This window comes from Anolis sagrei, chromosome 6 (assembly GCF_037176765.1).
Source record: "Anolis sagrei isolate rAnoSag1 chromosome 6, rAnoSag1.mat, whole genome shotgun sequence".
Classification (NCBI taxonomy): domain Eukaryota; kingdom Metazoa; phylum Chordata; class Lepidosauria; order Squamata; family Dactyloidae; genus Anolis; species Anolis sagrei.
This window is the reverse complement of record NC_090026.1, coordinates 76477079-76496301: the sequence shown is the minus strand read 5'-3', so window position 1 is coordinate 76496301 and position 19223 is coordinate 76477079. Positions and strand designations below refer to the sequence as shown.

The window sequence follows — 19223 nt, the reverse complement described above, 5'->3', positions numbered from 1 at the left end:
CAATGAATTCCAGAGTCGGGGGGCCACAGAGGAGAAGGCTCTCTCCCTTGTACCCACAAGGCCATGTTCTAGAGGCATTCTCTCCTGATGTTTTGCCTACATCTATGGAAGCATCTTCATTACCTCTGAGGATGCTTGCCATAGATGCAGGCAAAACATCAGAAGCCATGAACGCCTTCGACAATACAGTATAGAAATGACTTAATTATCAAACCAAACAAAAAACGAAGAAACAAATTGTATTGTCAAAGGCTTTCATGGCTGGAATCACTGGGTTGTTGCAGATTTTTCAGGCTATATGGCCATCTTCTAGAAGCATTCTCTCCTGACGTTTCACCTGCATCTATGGCAGGCATCCTCAGAGATTGTGAGGTGTCGCAACCTCTGAGGATGCATGCCATAGGTGCAGGCAAAATGCCAGGAGAGAATGCTTCTAGAACATGGCCATATAGCCCGAAAAATCTACAACCCAGAAGAAACAAATTACCTAAATGGGCTTGTGAAAATCAAAGATACCCACTATGGTTGTTTAACCCACAGGTAGTTAACAAGCCATTGCCTGTAAAAAATCTTGTAGATACTCACTTGTTAAACAAATCTGTTCCATTTAATTTGGTGGATTGGATCCAGCAAGAGTGAAGGAAAAGAGACTAAAATTTTGTACGACAATGTTCATTCTACCAGAAAATAGACTCTATACCTGCAGTGTCAGGCGGACGATATTAGCTGTATGTATCAGCATGTGGTGCAAAATGTCAAGCAAGGAGAGGAGAAAAGCATTTGCCATCTTGATGTTGCTTTTATCATCTGCATCCAAGCACAGAGCAGCAGCTTCTATTAGGAGATTACAGATGTGATGGACCAGACCTAAACAGATAGCCAGACAGAATAAATGTACACAGTATTTGCTGAGAAAATTGATACAAGAGGCAGCCAAGAAGAAAACACAAGAAAGAAGAGATTTCATTTCAAATTACATTACTGTTCTTTCTCTCTTCATATATTTTAAAGGATGAATGAAATCTTAAACAAATAGAATGCTCATTTAAAAACAGGGCCTTCAATTGTATTCTGAAAGATGCCTTTATAGGCAATTGATGAATCTGTGGCTTCTACCGAAGAGGCAGTCACATGGAATTTAAGACAATTTGCTTCTAGATAATTAGAAGAACCATGATGAAAGAATCAATTTTTTCAAGTCCATAGATCAGATGTCTACAGCCTTTTTAGAACATGGACACATTTAAGAAATTGCCTCGGGCTGTCGTGGAAAATCACGAAGGGCAAGCAGATGGAATCTAAGGAGAAACAAGTTCTAAGACTTGTGAAATGAAACAATTCCTTTAACCCACAATTTTCTGCTACAACAAAAACGCATTTCAACAAAGATATTTTTTCTCACCCTTCCAGACAACTCCATCTCCTTGTCTCTTTCATTCTGAGCCACCCTCCTCCCTATCCTCCTGCCACACGGCAGTCATGTATGCTTAAAATACTTATGTGTGTTTTCTCATTAAGGAAAGCACACAGAAAACAGATTTGTTCCCTCAGATCCCTTTAAAAACTATATAAAATCCTGCATAGTTAGAGACAAAAGTTTCCCCCTGACATTAAGTCTAGTTGAGTCCGACTCTGGAGGTGGTTCTCATCTCCATTTCGAAGTCGAAGAGCAGGCGTTGACCGTAGATATCTCCTACGTCATGTGGCCAGCATGACTGGATTGAGCACCGTTACTTCCCAACGGAGGGGTACCTATTGATCTACTCACATTTGCATGCTTTTGAACTGCTAGGTTTGGCCCATCATAGGAATATTTAAAGTTAAAGTGAAAGTTGAAAGTCCAATGACCCAGGACTGTTTACGACAACAGCTATGTCTCTGCGTGATAGGTGATGTTATCTTATGTGATGTGTTTAATAATATTTTATATTTTATTTGGGGAGAGTCGATTTTGATGGTTTATACTGTTTTATCGATGGCATTGAATTGTTGGCAACACTATGAACCACCCTGAGTCCCCTTCGGGGTTGAGAAGGGCAGTATACAAATATCGCAAATAAATAAATAATAAACAAACAGGTGGCAGAAGTTGGGGCTAACAATGGGAGCTCACCCTGTCTGCGGATTTGAACCACTGACCTTTCGATCAGCAAGTTGCGCAGCTCAGCTGTTTAACCCACTACACAACCACAGCCCTATATAGTTAAAGATAGCTTTGTTATAAATTGCTAATTTTTCTATAATAAGTCTTATTATGACTGAAATGAGCTATTTTTTTTTTAAAAAAATCAAAATGCTAGATGATTACCTGGCATGGACTGATCAAGTAACATTGCAATAAAATTGTTACATGAAAATGTTAGAGCACAGTATCAGAAAGTATATTCTCTGAAACTATTTCTTGAAATGGAATCATATCTACATGGTCGATAAGCCAGTGGGCACAGAATATTTGTTGTACTAAATGAACCACATATATATCCCCTTTCTGCAGAAAGCTCCAAGTATCTTATAAATGTTGTCAAATGAAGCATTTATTCCAATACAGTTACCCTTTAGGGAAGGAAAACATTAAAAGGCTATTTGTCGTTGGACAAGCACTGCTGTTGTAGTAACCATATAGCGAAGGATCAGCTCTGAAATATCACTTTCTTGCTTTGGTTCCACAATATGTTTGAATTTTCTAGTGATTTTTCACTTTGCTGTTCCCTGGATTCAGCTTCCCAATATCCAGAAAACACAGAGTTAACTGAATTACTAAACTTCCCGTAAGCAGGCACTCCTGCAAACTTGTGACCTCGTAAAGAAAAAAAAAAACCCATAACTAAACAAAAACAATCTTCAGTTATGGACACAGCTGCAGACTGCTACAAGCATTAATTTTGGCTTGGCAGTGCTCACTACAAAGGCAAACAGGGCTTCCCAGAATCACGAGGAAGGGAAAAAAACCTATTTAAGAAGTGTGCTTTACAGCCACCCCAGGGCAACTGAGATCTTGATTCTTTCAACTAATTCAACATGCAGTCCAACATAAATTGCCTCAAAAATGAAGCCAAGAATTTTTGCTGGTCTCTGACTACAGCATGAGTTGAGCTGTTAAGCTATGTCTATCATGAGATACATAGCAGGGTCAATCCCAATCTTCGAATATAAAATCAGACGAGAATCAAATTAAGACAAAGTGATTTAACGAACAAACTGATCAAATCATAATGTATTGGAACACTGCCTACAAACAAAGCTGGCCTCCCCAATATTTGTGGTAATTCTCATCTCAGGTACTAGATCGTCAGGTTTGTGTGTATATAGAGTAGCAATCCCAAACTGTGCTCCGCAGAACCCTGGGATTCTGAAAAAACATTACAGAGGTTCCACAATATATATATATATATATATATATATCTATCTACACACACACACATATCCATCCATGCCAGAGTATGAAGATCTTATTGAAATACATTGCATCTCTGCTTTAAAAAACAAGATTTGAATCTGTGCCACTGAATGACTTTTGAGTACGTCTAGCTGTCAGTAGCCAGAAAGGCTATCTAAGCAATACTCCTCTTTGTGTCCATCTATTAGGCCACTTAAAATCAGGCTTTTCAGATTATTTTAAACCAAAAACAAAGTTAGATACTGCCCCAGATTTATGCATTGAGAGGTTGGATTTAAAGCCCAACTTCAAAACTATTTTAAGGACAAAAATTCCATTCAAAATTTCAAAATTTTCCTGTACCAGAATAAATGTGGTTATATCCAATATCCAATATTTTCTTGTACCAAATTTCTTTTTGGTGTGTCAGGAGCAGCTTGAGAAACTGCAAGTCGCTTCTGGTGTGGGAGAATTGGCCGTCTGCAAGGACATCCTTATTTTGTACGAAAATAAGGATGTATGGTTATACTTAAAATGTTTTGTCTTTATTTCCAAACCTAATGCATTGTACAAAGCACTCGGGCAATGAGGGGTGGATGAAAAAATGAAGAACACTGTGGGTTGATAATGTTCAGTGACAGAGTTAGAGTTCTGTGGGAAAATCAGGGACAGAGTTAAGGTTCCGCAGGGGAAAAACCTTCTGGAGAGATTCAGGACTGAAAATATTTGGGAACGGCTGATCCAGAGTGCCCTTTTCTATTGGCTGTGCTCATGAGGCATGGGATTTAGAGGCTGAACAGCTGGTTTTCCTTACCATTTCAAAAATTAACTGTTATTCAGGGAAGAATATCCTCATGTGAAGATCCAAAGCAATGATATCACTTTGTCCTATGATATTAAGTGCACACCACTCCAAGCATTCTTCAAATGCTAGGTTTTTAGATATTATTTTCTTTTCTTAACCATCTATCTTAGGAAGCTATTTCTTGATTTAAGGTGTTGGCTTGTTGGCTGATATCTACAGGAACACCTCAGCAAGAGAGTCCAAAAGTGGCAGGTTAAAACCTGGCACCTCAATCTGTGGCTAATACCAGATGAGAAACTCTCTTTTTGGCACACAGAAAACTGGGCAACTTGGAAGGTGCTAAACAGACTGAACTCTGGCACCATGAGATGCACAGCCAACCTAAAGAAATGGGGTTACAAAGTGGAGACCACAACCAGCAAGTGTGGAGAAGAGCAAACCACAGACCATCTATTACAATGTGACCTGAACCCTGCCACACGCACAATGGAGGACCTTCTCACAGCGACCCCATAGGTACTCCAAGTGGCCAGTTTCAGGTCAAAGGAAATTTAGTACAATGCCAAGTTTGTAACTTTGTTTATGGTTTTTCTATACATTATAACTGTATTCTCCATTTGCTTCTAACACAATAAATAAATAAATACATAAATACATAAATAAATAAAGAACCACCTGTCTGTATATTCAGGATGAACTCTGGGCATGCGTGTACTAGTAAATGTTAGAAATGTATGTTATTTGAATTCCTCTTCAAGGTCCATTTACTGTTTTAACCTTGATTAATAGTTAGTCCTTTTTACATATGTAATTCCGTTTTATTCACAATAGTGACATGGCTTGCTTTTTTAGCAATATGGAAAAATTACAGTGATTTGGTTTACACTATTGACATTAGCTATGTTAGGTAAAACAAACTTCCACAACAGACAAAATTGCGACCTGTGCTTTTTAAATCCATTGATAAATTTTAAAATATGTAAATAAAATGGAGGGGAAATTACTGCATTTAACCAAGTAATGGTCGCACATACTTTTTTGGCCCTCCAAATCAGTATTTTCTTTGCTTTCATCACATAATGGTCACACCTGCAATTCCTCTCCCCAAAGTACCTGCCAGCAGACAATTTACAACAGTCTACCTAGGCTTCCCTCTCCATGTGTCTCACTGCGCTATACAAACAGCTTTGTCCCCTTTATTTGCTCACCTGTGTGCCCACCCGCTCCTGTTAGTTATGGCACATGAATCCAAAAGCACTAAGTTGAAGAGAAGGACCATAGCTGACAGGAGGCCCCCTTTTTTCACTGCATAATAGTTGCACCCGCTTTTTTGGAGAAAAACGAGGGATAAAGAGTGTGACTATTACAAGGTGAAAGACTGTAAACTATTCCGATTTCAGGTTTCCTGCTATGTTCCTGCTAGGTTTATGAAAGGTCTCCAAAGAGTAAGTTAGTAATAATATCTTGCTAATTCTCTAAATACCATCTGTTGCATGTATTTATCTAAGAGCCTGTTCTGTTTGCCTTCTGTGGAGCTTATGCTAGAGAGGAAATCTCATTTCCAAAAATTAGGGTTTTTGGTTTTTTTTGTTTTGTTCTGAAGCTCTGATAGAATTTTCAGCTTGCATTTAGGCTCTTGAGCAAGTGGTTTTTCTTCTGGCTGTAACACACTGCCCTTCTGGGAAATTGGTGCTTTGTGGCTGCCCATTTCTACCATGGTATCCATTTTGTGAGAGTATCGCTATCATCTTCTCAAAATCCCAAATTTGACTATCAGCTCAAAAATACTGTGGAGTCTGATATTCTGTAAATTGTCTGAAAGTTATAGGATGGTGATGCTGATTATGTTGATGGGACAATGATCTCAAAGACACTCAAAATGAAAAGGTATAAACTCTCCCAGGCTAGCCAATCAATAAAACACATATGATGGAAAAGTTTTACATGACTCTTTCTTTATTAATTCTATTTTTATTGTTTTTTTCAATTACCAAAAAATAATAAAATAAATCTGCAATATTTGGTCTTTTCCTGACACTTTCTCAATAACCAATGGCAACCCTTACTTTAGTTGCAAAATCTAATGAATCTTTAAATAGATCTTTTATTGAGAACACAATGCAATTTTCAATTTTTAAGAAAAATATATTTAGCCAGAGCTACGGCTAGTGGTCTTTGTAGTATTTATCACACTCTTAATGTTTTAAATTTTTTCATTCCAAAAAGAGTTAATTATAGGACAGAACTCTAAAATATGTCTTAATGTTGAATTTGCAAGTGAAGATTTCAAACATTCATTATAATGATATGATTTTACGCTGGATCAACTACAAACATAAATGGAAAGATGTCTGTTACCATTTTAGAAACAATTGTCCACATGTGTTATTTTAACAAAATCTCTAATTTGGATGCCCACTTAGCCTGGAGCTCATCTAAATCTAGATATATTTCATCTTATATATACAAAAACAGACATTTGTGTGTTGAAACTGGAATTCCTATCATTTTCAAAAACTGCAATATATCTAGTATTTCCAAGTCTGGTAGAGTACCTGGCTTGAAGAGTTAAATGATACAGGTACAATGTCTTAACTGCAGCCACAGTCACAATGGTGCTTTCAACTACCTAAAATCTTTTAAATTATTAAATAATTTAAAATGTTTATTTTCATCAGTAATCAGTGTTAGCTATGCTAATTCTAATAGTAAATTTCCTCATATTTTACAATATATTGTGATGTACCTGATATACTCATAATGTCTAGAAATTTTAATTAAAAAAAATACCTAAAACCCTGAGTTGACTTATCCAAAAGTCAATGTATCTTAACTGTCTCTGTAAGATGATGATGATGATGATTATTATTATTATTATTCGAAACACAACAAGATTAGTACAAAGCAAACAAGATCACTATACTGGTTGTTGTATTGGATCACACGTTGGGCACTTCCCAAGTGTCTAGGACTATGTGATTATCGGCAATTATTATTTTATTTATTGAATTTCTATACCGCTTTTCTTATGCCTAGGGGGACTTAAAGTGGTGTACAGCATAATAAAAGGCAAAAATTCAATGCTTCACACACATAAAAACAATACATTATATATCTTAAACAATAACATATAACTCTAAATTAAAATCATTAAACTATACAAACCATCAGACATGACCATAAAACATTTTAACATTGCATCAATCCTGTGGTTCTCCTTTAGCTGCTTCGGTATTTCTAATAGCCGAATGTCTGCTTGCATAGCCAAGTTTTGAGCTATTTTCTGAACACCAGGAGGAGGGGGGGGCATCTAATCTCACTGGGGAGGGAGTCCCACAGCCGAGGGGCCACCTCCGAGAAGGGCCCTGTCTCTCGTCCACACCAATCACACTTGTGAGGAGGGGTAGGATCAAGAGCAGCTCCTCCCCGGACAATCTTAGCGCTCTAACTGGCTCATAAAGGGAGATGTATTCAGACAGGAACTATCCCCTTCTCTGAGCAGAGTTGTGAAACGAGAGCTTACTCTGTTCCAGGAGAAGCTGAAAGATGCATCAAACCTCTTCCCTCTATGCTCTCTGCTGTGGTCCCACATCTGGCCTTTTTGACTACCTGGGTGGGGGAATGGTGTCAGTTGCTGAGACAGCATGAGTTGTTTCCCCTCTCTGAGGAATGTCCCTTGACGTATCCATGGATCATATCAAAATCCATAATTTTGGCCCCAAAACCTGCCCTCGAATAATTATATATATGAGATCAACTTGTATATACACATGGTATGTACTAAAGCTGAAAAAAAATATTTATGTTCAAAGCTCAGAATATTGACCAGATTCTGCCAGTCTTTTCCATCTTTAAAGGGGAAAATACTTCAGGATTTTCAAAATACAGCGTATCCGTTGCTACTCATCTGGATGTTGGATTTAGTCAATATACTTCTAAATGTACCCACGGTGGATTTTTTGTAGATTCTTTCCCTAAAGACAGGCTTAGTCAACCAGAAGTGCCGAAGGACAGATCTTCAAATGATATAACCACAGTTTTAAAAAAATGTAAACCATTTGACGTGGCTTCTTTTCCTCCCAATAAATACCAAAAACTTAATTCATGTAAATACTTTTAAGGACTTGTAAGAAATAGACCTCTGATATAATATAATCACCTCACTACCTCTGGGGATGCTTGCCATAGATGCAGGCGAAACGTCAGGAGAGAATGCCTCTAGAACATGGCCATATAGCCCGAAAAAACCTACATCAACCCATGTAAAGATTAGGTATTTTATTCTTTTAGGAGAGCAACAGAGATTTCTGCATACCTAGGTCTTTTGTGATGACCTCCACTATGACTCTGGTTCATAAGAAAATTATATTTGCATGTACTATTTTGGAAATTAGGTAAGGTAAAGGTTTTCTCCTGAGATGAAGTCCAGTCGTGTCCGACTCTGAGGTGTGGTGCTCATCTCCATTTCTAAGCGGATGAGCCAGTGTTGTTTGTAGACACCTCCAAGGTCATGTGGCCGGCATGACTGCATGGAGCACCATTACCTTCCCGCCAGAGCGGTACCTATTGATCTACTCACATTTGCATGTTTTTGACTTGCTAATTTGTCAGAAGCTGAGGAGTGGGGAGAAAAACTCCTGGACACAAGTGGTTGATAAGGATGGAATTGGGATTGGTAAGGTGAAGTAAATAAGATTTTTTTTTCGTGTCAGGAGCCACCTGAGAAACTGCAAGTCGTTTCTAGTGTGAGAGAATTGGCTGTCTACAAGGACATTGCCCAGGGGACGCATGGATGTTTTTGATGCTTTACCTTCCTTGTGGGAGACTTCTCTCATGTCCCTGCATGGGAGCTGGAGCTGACAGAGGGAGCTCATCTCGCTCTCCCTGGATTTGAACCTCTGATCTGTTGGTCAGCAGACCTGCCAGCACAAAAGGTTAACCCATTGCACCACCGGAGGCTCAATAAAATAAGATACTTTATATTGAGTAAAAATATAAGTGGAATTTCATTAATGAGGTTTGTATTACTCTTTTTGTGTCTACAATTAATATTTTTTTAAAAAAAGTAATGATTTATTTTGTAAACTGGAATATTCTCAAATAATTACTGTGGGTGGTTGTTCTAAAGAATAATGCACCACTGGCATTTGCTTGGATTTTGAATCTTATACTAAACTTAATTCCCTTTATAATCCATGCTTGGTGACAAGGGTACAAAGGCCAAATCTAGTAAGACGGGCACAGCTGCAATTTAGAGGTAGTATATAAACAATAGAGATATTATCAGTTCAAACTCACATCACTGTTTCTTGATGCTAGATTTTAAGCCACAAGCACTTAAGTAAAGATTATTCGAGTGGATTCCATTAAATGTCTTCCATGTCCAAAGGCAGAATAAAGTATATAGGTTTTTCTTATACTCTTCTCAAGATATACACAGATAACAGAATATGATATGCTCCTTACCTTTGAGGTTCAAAGCCTTTTTAGCTAGGATTCATTAAAGAGCATACGGATATTTCTAAATTTCAAGATATCAGTGCACCAAGTCAAAATAATTTAAAGATATAGTCTAGTTGTTGTTTAATGCCTTCAGGTTGTTTCCGATTTATGGAAACCCTAAGTCAAACCTATTGCAGAGTTATTTTGGAAAGATTTAGTCAAATATTTGCTTTGTTTACCTCCGAGGCTGAATCTCTATTGTTAAATAATGCAGTCTGGTCTGCATTGTAAGGTCAGTGTAGACCCACATAATAGAATTTGAACTGCATTGAACTGCATAATATGTGTCTACACTGGTGGTTTCCAACCTTTGGTCCTCCAGGTGTTTTGGACTTCAACTCCCAGAAATTGCAGTCAGCTAATCAGCTTTTAGGAATTGTGGGAGCTGAGGTCCAAAACACCTAGAGCAGGGGTCCTCAAACTTTTTAAACAGAGTCCCTCAAACTGCTGGAGGACCGGATTATAATTTGAAAAAAACATGAATGAATTCCTATGCACACTGCACATATCTTATTTGTAGTACAAAAACACTTAAAACAATACAATAATTAAAATAAAGAACAATTTTAACAAATATGAACTTATCAGTATTTCAACTGGAAGTGTGGACCTGCTTTTGGCTGATGAGATAGGATTGTTGTTGTTGTTGTTGTTGTTGTTGTTGTTGTTGTGTGCTTTCCAGTTGTTTTACACTTAGGTTGACCCTAAGCAAGGGCCTGGTAAATGACCTTGGAGAGCCGTATTTGGCCCTCGGGCCATAGTTTGAGGACCCCTGACCTAGAGTATCAACGTTTGAGAACCTCTGGTAGGTGCATATAATGCAATTTAAACTACATTATATGGCAGTGTAGATCTAGTCCGAGAATGTATGAATTGCCCAAGATCATCCAGTAGGTTTCCATAGCCAGGCTAACCACCACCACCACCCCACCCCACCCCACACTTGCAGAGGAATACTCTGAATAGGATTACTGAACTTGTTTCGGCCTCAGTGGCAATACAGATATTATCCAGATGCTTAAATATTTGGTACTTGCTTCTGCAGATAAACCCACCTGCAGAAAGTTCAACAGACCATAAATCTTTTTCTTCTTTGTTCACTATAACAAAAATAGCTGTTTTCTAACTATTGACACATATCTTTTCAATTACGACCATAGAAGAGGTATTAAGTACCCACTGTGAATAGTTTCCCTAAGTATTGTCCACTTATCTACTGTTACTCTCCAGGTTCTTAACCAACACGCGTGAGCCTGAGGGTTGAAAGTGATCATTTTTCACTGCTGCTGCTATTTAATTTTGAAATGTTTTATCCTGCATGCCCTTCTCAAAATCTAAATGGAATTCATGTGGGAGAACAGAGAATATGGTGATCAATCAATCTGAGCACTTCCTTACATTTGAGAGTACACCTTTTAAATCCTTTCATCAAGGCATTTTAGACTCTAATTTCAACATCTTATATTTCATGATGGCAATTAAAACTTTAAAAAGCATTGCCTAGAGCCTTTTTAAAGTGTCAGAATATTCACAATTCAGTTTTATTATTCCAACAACGGGCAGAGGAAAAGCCAAAAGTTTGTAATACTTGTATCAAGATCTCTGTATTTTAAATAATCTTTTTATTTGATGTCCTTTTCCTTTTAGACCATGTTTCTGTTAGCACTTAGCACACTGTGCACAAATAACAGACTATACACAGATATATTTAGGTGATGTCACTGTGCCCACAAAAAGAAACTACACAAATGTAATTACATATATATGTTGTTTAAAACCTGTCATCAGTCATTTTTCTTTTCAACCAAGCTAAAATTTAGTAAGCCAGAATAAACACTCCAATACCACTGATGCCTATCAAATTGAAATCTGTAAGCGATCAAGGGGACAGATGGTCCTTTGGACTACATTTTGTTCCATATGTAAGGCCATGGTGATTATGATGTCTGCCTCATCAGATCAAGCTGTAGTCAACAATTATGCTTGCTGCCTTGTCATGAAGACAGAGAAAACATCACTCTTTTCAAGCTTAGAGATGTGGTGGTAGAAATCACCCCTGGCAGTTGTGATGAGTTTCAGAAGGTGAAACACACTACAGAAGCAGTAGTTGTACTCATTGTTACCCTCTCTCCCCAACTGCAAGACAAAAAAAAAAAAAAGGCCAGGGCTTACAATTTGGGTACTTAGCACTTCTACAACCCAATATGAAAACAAGCTCCCACTTTTGGCTAGAGAGGAGAAATGCTTGTGATGTCTTTAGTGCTTACCAGAAAACATGGTTCAGCTTTCCCCTATGGCTCAGTTAAAAAAAAAAAGCTAGAGTTCTTAGGACAAGAACAAAATCAGTCTACTTGGAGTGACACAGAAGAGTAGAGAAGACTCATCATCAAATTTTATCTGCATTTTTCCAAGGTTGAATCCCACAACAACAATCTCACATGTTCTTCCTGAGAGATATTGTACCAGCGAAGTGTCCTGATGAAAGCAAGAGCCAAAACTTTAAGCTGCACTTCTATATATAATTATTTGGGAATATAATCGCCTGAAGACTAACTAGTATGAGTTCCTTTTTAGTAGAACTTTACTGAATTAAACTGTTGCACTTTGCAATCAGTCAGTGAAATTAATAATAAATCTGCTGTTTCTATTCCGTAAGATAGATGGTTACAACACCTAGTTATGATCATTCTTTCTACATGAATGTTGCAACATGAAACAGCCTATACAACATTTTGAAATGTCAGATTCATCATGTAGAAAAGATCTTGGAAGGGGGAAAATGGGAGGTTTTAAATTATAAACAACTAACAAAAGCAGTTTTACAAAAGCTGTAGATTAGAAAACTGTGATATATGGATTCAGAACAAATAACACAAACCAAGACTCCGGAGGTTCTTTAAAAGCTATTTTACTGCAATAAATATGGTTTGTTTATTTATTTCGTATCAAAAGCATTGCAATAAATTAGTATAGAACTGATAAAAATAGAAGGAGCGCAGGTGGTTAAATATCTTTTGACCAAAAATGGGCAACAGCAATAGCTTTGTCTGTAGCCTCCAACAATTCTTCCTCTGTACATGAGGCAGGGCATAATGGACAAGCATACAGATGCGGAGTTGCTTGTTCTGCTCCACAGTCACATAAGGCGTGGGATTCTTTTAAGTAGTGCCATTTTGTGAAGTTGTCTTTTGTTCTGCCCACTCTACTTCTGAGTATGTTCAGGGACTTCCAAGTTGCCCATTCTTGGTTTGCCCCTGGAAGAAGACCCTCATGGGGGGCCATCCAGTTGGGGTTTCCTGATTTAGCTGCCCAGAGGGATACCCTTGCTGTTGTTGAGGGGATGCCAAGAGGAGTCGTATGGTGTGCTAAATGCTAACAAAAACATGGTCTAAATATGGTATAACTTATTTATTAGAATAGTCACTTGCACATCACCAAAAACCTGTACGTAGTATGGAAAAATATGTTGAAATGTGGCAAAAATATCCAAATATAATATGGTATAATATGATAAATAACATATGCAGTGAGACCTTGGGAGTCTGGTTTCAGGACATCCCATGGATACCAAAGTACATGGATGCTCAAGTGCCATTATATGCAGTGGCATAATAAAATAGTGCCTTTTATATAAAATGCCAAAATCAAGATTTGCCTTTTGGACTTATTTGCAAGCAATGGGAGGTTGAATCCAGAGATATAGAATCCACGGATACAGAGAGCAGACTGTATTAAATTACACATAAAGATGAGAATCTTGAGATTTATTACTACAATTTAAAATTCACAAGTCAATTAATTTTGAGCCCATTCTTGGAACACCAAAATATTCCTCTCAAGTTAATGCCCCAATGGATTTTACAGGCAGATCATGATCCAACTCAATTTTCCTTCTTCAAATTAAATTTCCTCTTTTATCATTACTACACAATAATCAAATTCAAAATAAACAAATGCTTCTATACTGATTGATCATTCTAATTATGGTTGGATGCAGAAGGCAGAGTTAGTGGGTAGTTACATGCACCTTACTCATCGAGCAGGGGGAAGGTGTTTTAAAAGGTGATTATGTGAAATAGTAGAATTGACCCCTTCCGCAAATGATGCAAAAAGTCCCATAGCCCCAGTGGGCTATATTTTTTGGATGAATTAGGTTTGGTATTGAAAGTTTAGTGGTAGAGTCTGACTTCAAAAAAGAAAAAGGAGGAAAGAGAGCTCCTGAAGGGACTTCAATGGTGTCAATATTGACCCAAAAACAATGTGTGCTGCAGGGAAGGGGGTAGCTTATAATGACACAAAGTTCCCAGCAGAATATATTGCCCCATTCTTTCATATTTCTTCAAGTCTACCCTGGATTCTGATGGTGTGAGCAATACAAAAAGCAATCAGTACAGGAGCTTCCAATAGGACAGGGCATACTCCTTTCTGTAAACAACAATGGGAACAAATAGAAGTCAGAGATACACACACAGCATCTGATGTTTAAAGAAATCAGGAATCTATATAGAACATTTGCAATATTTGAGAAACCTCTCGATCCTGCCTCCCAGCAAAACAAAATAATGCTGTCATTCTATGTAAACAAGACATGGAGAGCTATGCTCATTTTATACCTCTCCCTTCCCTGATATCTAATTCTCATGGAATCTTAGACAAATTTTATTATTTCCTAAGGTGAAAAAAGAAAATAAGAACTTTTTGAAGAGCTAAATTCTGCTCTGGTTAACAACAACACTAACACAATTTTATTTGAAACTAGTTGGCTAAAACTTCTATTGGTTGCAGCTGCAGACTGGCTTGGTAGAAAGGCAAAGAGATATCGTAACATTTGGGGAAAAACAACCTTACTACAAGTTATCTTGAAACAAATCTGTACTATAGCCTCCAATCTATCAGGTACAGCTCTTCTGCAGTATCTGAAAAATGAGTAAAATTATTCAGTAATCTGGATAAGCTCGCTATATCCAATGTATCATGATATTGGGAACAAGAGTCTAGTCTTGCCAGAAATCTAAAGAGGTCCAAAAAATGTTGACCAGATGAGCATTTCTCCAGTTCCAGTTAAGATTATTTAAGACACTGTAGTATGGTGTGGCTGCTTGTTAGGTCATACCTAACCTTTTTCCATCTAGCCAAATTGTTTTGGGTTGATCTTTGATTTTAACATATGGAGTCCACTGGATTACTCGGTTTTTAAAAAAATCTCTTTCTTTAAATTCTTTGAAAGATGATAAAGGAAGAAAGCATTTTTTTCTGACACAACATCAAGGCCTGCTTTTGCTCGGTAGAATTTTGTTGACAGCATCAAATCTGCAAAAGGAACACTGCCAAAGAAAGATATTTCAAATGTTTTCATTTTCTTTATCAAAGGGCTTGATACTAATTTAACCATCAGTTTCTTTTTGGTATCACTGGTATCTTTATTAAAGCTTTTAAAATATAGTCATAATAGTTTAAAAGAGTTTATAGGCCCTCTTCAGGGCAAAGAGATAAGGTTTTTAACATGGATTTTTTTTGGACCAATGATAAATAAAAATATTTTCCACCTGTGAACAGGCCCCAAGAAAAATGTGTATAAGGCATCAAGTAATTTGAAAAGCTTCACTGCGAAAGAACTATTTTCCATATTGTTTTGTTAGGGGAACTAGTATCGGTATAAGGCAGCATTTCTTAAATTGTAGTCTGACAATCCCTGGAAGGCTGTGATGTACTAAAAGTTAGGTCCACAGACATTGATCTCAATGAGCAGGAGTTTTTGTCGATAAAAGACATCATTTGTACGAAGTGTCATCATAACATCTAAACTACCTCAAATTTATGACAATAACAGTTTGACAGCAAAAATGTACTCAGCACTTCTGCTATATAATAATAATAATAATAATAATAATAATAATAATAATAATAATAATAATACTTTATTTATATCCCACACCCATTTCCCCAAAGGGACTCAAAATGGTTTCCAACAAAAGAAGGGCAAACATGCAATGCTGTAATAAAGCAACAAAACAAATAAACAAACCAACCAAATCCCAGAAATATATCCATATATAACATAAAATTATAACACATAATAAAAAATGAAACAATGACACAACTGATCAATTACTTCATATCCAACATTAAAACACAACACAAATCTAGTCAAATCAAAAAATACATTTACAATTATTAAAATGTTATGCAGCCAACAAAACTAAGATGAAATACCATTATACATAATATTCTAAACCTCCTCTCTGTATGCTAAAGTACATAAATGCATTTTAGCTGTTTTTTTAAAAAATGAGTATGGAGGGGGTTGTTTTTATTTCTTTAGGGAGACAGTTCCAGAGGTGGGAGGCAATCACAGAGCAGGTTCCCTCTCCCGTTCCATCAGCTGCTCTGGAGACAAGGGTGGGATCGAGAGCAGGGCCTCCTCTGCTGACTGTAGAGCCCGAGCAGGTTTGTAAATGGAGATGCAGTTTTTCAAATAGTCTGAGGCAGACCGGCAACCAATGGAGCTGCTGAAACATGGGAGTGGTTATCTCCCTGTATGGCGCTTCAGTTAGTAATCTGGCTGCCGATCTCTAAACCAGTTGAAGCTTCCAAACGATCTTCAAAGGCAGTCCCACATAGAGGGCGTTGTAGTAATCTAAACGGGATGTAACTAAGGCGTGAACTACCATGACCAGATCTGGTGTCTCAAGGTACAGCACAGTTAGGGCACAAGTTTTAGCTGTGCAAAGGCGCTCCTGCCACCTGAGATCCCAAGGCCAGCGATGAATCCAGGATTACCACCAAACTGCAGACCTGTGTTTTCAGGGAAAGTGTAACCCTGTCCAACACAGACAGTATCTCTATACCAGGGCTCCTCAAACTTTTTAAACAGAGGGCCAGGTCACAGTCCTTCAAACTGTTGGAGGGCCGGATTATAATTTGAAAAAAGCATGAATGAATTCCTATGCACACTGCACATACCTTATTTGTAGTACAAAAAAAATACAATAATTAAAATGAAGAACAATTTTAACAAAAATAAACTTATTAGTATTTCAATGGGAAGTGTGGGCCTGCTTTTGGCTGATGAGATAGGATTGTTTGTTGTTGATGTGTGCTTGTAAGTCATTTCAGACTTAGGTTGACCCTGAGCGAGGGCTGGGTAAATGACCTTGGAGGGCCATATTCGGCCCTCAGGCCTTAGTTTGAGGACCCCTGCTCAATACCATGATCTGCCTTCTGACTGACCAGGAGCACCTACGTCTTATCTGGATTTAGTTTCAACTTGTTAACTTGTTAACCCTCATCCAGTCCGTTACTGATTACAGACACCGATTTTAGGTGTAAATGTGGTAGATGGAAGCCAAGATTTTTAACCCCCCCCCCCCCGAATGTATAGTAGGAAGGTGGGGGAGGAAAGGTAGAATTTATTCATGTTATTATTAGTAATTTTATAAATTAGTTTAATAGATTTTAACAAATGTCTGATAAATCATGGCACCAGTCATGATTGATACAACAGTTATATTGTTTATTAGGAAGAGGTAATATAACCACAATGCACTAGTAGCCTCTAAATTTAACTACCATGTTGGGTTGCCCTTGAAGGAGGCTAGGAAGGTGCAGCTCGTGCAAAATTCAGCAACTCTACTCCTGACTGGAATATATATATAGACAGCATAGAATGCCAGTCTTAAAATAACTGCACCAGGCACACAGCCGTATCTATCTGAAAACAGAATTTGTAACAACGTTATATTAGCAACACACATCCAGATCTGAAATTAGGGTTTCCAGGCAAAGTTGATTTCCATTTCTTATTCTAGAAATTAGGTACTGATTATTTTCACAACCAAATAATAAACATATGAGATCATATAGGTCCTCTGATTCCTGCACTGAACTGTCCCTTCCAAGGGATATTCTGAGTTCAAACACTTATAAAATGTGCTAATTCCATTGGAGCCAATTAAATATCACAGATAAAGATATTTGGTGGAATGGTGGAAGGGTAATTAAAAATGCTTAATTCTCACTACGTTTTAGCACTTTTCATCTTCAAAGTTCTGTTCAAGCCTTAACTGCTCTGTCACACATTGATCTTGGATTTAGGGTGTCTTTTTGACAGAAATCACGATAAATTCTGTCTGTCAGGTATTACAAGGGATTGGAAGGGATAGCTTAAAAGCATATTTTGAATTTTACTCTCCAGCAACTTCTGAGTGCTTTTATAATTATATTGGACAAATTACACAGCAGCACTGGCATTTTTAAATCCTATTTCATCATCTATGATTACTGTATCTCAGTGATAGTGGATCATGTTTTATATGACAACCACATTTCTATGAAAAAAAATTAATATATATTGAAAATTGCCTGCTTTCAATTCTGCAGAAATAAACATACAACACCACAACACTGTTTCTTTTGGAGGTGTTTTTTTTAAAGCATGGACATGTCTCTGATTGAAATTCTGAGCATGACTGAAAAGCTCACTTTGACCACAAACGAAGAGCAATGGAAGAAGGGGCATTTCTATCACAAGAATGACCATTGCAAAGATCTTCCAAAACTGAAAAGCTGTATTAAACAAATCTACCTTTTTAACCTGATTTTCTCATAATACAGAACAGCTGTTTGTAAAATGCCTTTGTTCCTCTGTACCATAGGAACACCTCAAGCCATCCTATGCAAGGAACAATTATTGGATAATTTAACTCAAGTCACTATGCTGAAACACAGTGCCTTTCTGGGTTTTCAGACAAGGGTTTTTTTCTAGTTCTATTTAGCAATCCCAGTGATTGAACCGGGAACTATCTGCAGGAAAACTATGTTCCCTGTTTCATTCAAAGGTCCAGTTCACAACTCCCTGCTTCCATAACATAATCTCTCACACCAGAAACAGTTTCTCAAGTCACTCTTGACACACACAAAAAAAATCTATACACATAATAAAAGGGAAAATGTGTATGTATATGTATGTGTGTGGCTGGGGTGTCCAGGCTCCCACTTCCACAAATAGCTATAACTCCCACTACTCAAGAGACACCAATGGCCCTCACTCCAATGAAATTGCAGATTATAAAGAGTGCTGTAAACAAGTACAAGTGTCCTGCCAATGCCTTCCATAAACACAATCCTGTCCATCACCCAAGTGAAGGCTTTCATTCTAGATTTTCTCCACCACAGATATCCCAGTGTTTCTTACTCTCTCAATTGGTGTGGAATTTGCATGATACAGCCCATTGCCTCTCCCATAACCCTTTCTTTTCCATGGCACACAGCAAACAGAGGAATTGATTAGCAACTGAACATACTAGAGGTTTGGGGAGAATTCCACATGATTTATAGGAGTTGTAAGTATTGGGATATACAGTTCACCTGCAATCTAAGAGCACTCTGAATTCCACCAATGATGGACCTGGAATTACCTTGGCACACAGAACCTCCATGACAAACAAAAAATACTGTAGGTCATTGAAGGAATTTAACCTTGATTTGTAGGAGTTGTCTTTCACCTACATCCAGAGAGCACTGTGAACCCAATCACCAATG

General features: G+C 37.6%; 1 protein-coding gene across 1 annotated transcript in view; it reads right to left on the bottom strand.

The window, feature by feature from the left end:
* The window catches only part of ULK4 (unc-51 like kinase 4), a 200916-nt gene that overhangs the window by 75956 nt on the left and 105737 nt on the right, over nucleotides 1–19223 (bottom strand). Inside the window, exon 33 of the mRNA XM_060781768.2 lies at nucleotides 701–867. Coding sequence (XP_060637751.2) covers nucleotides 701–867 — 167 coding nt within the window. The remainder of the gene's footprint in view (nucleotides 1–700; nucleotides 868–19223) is intronic.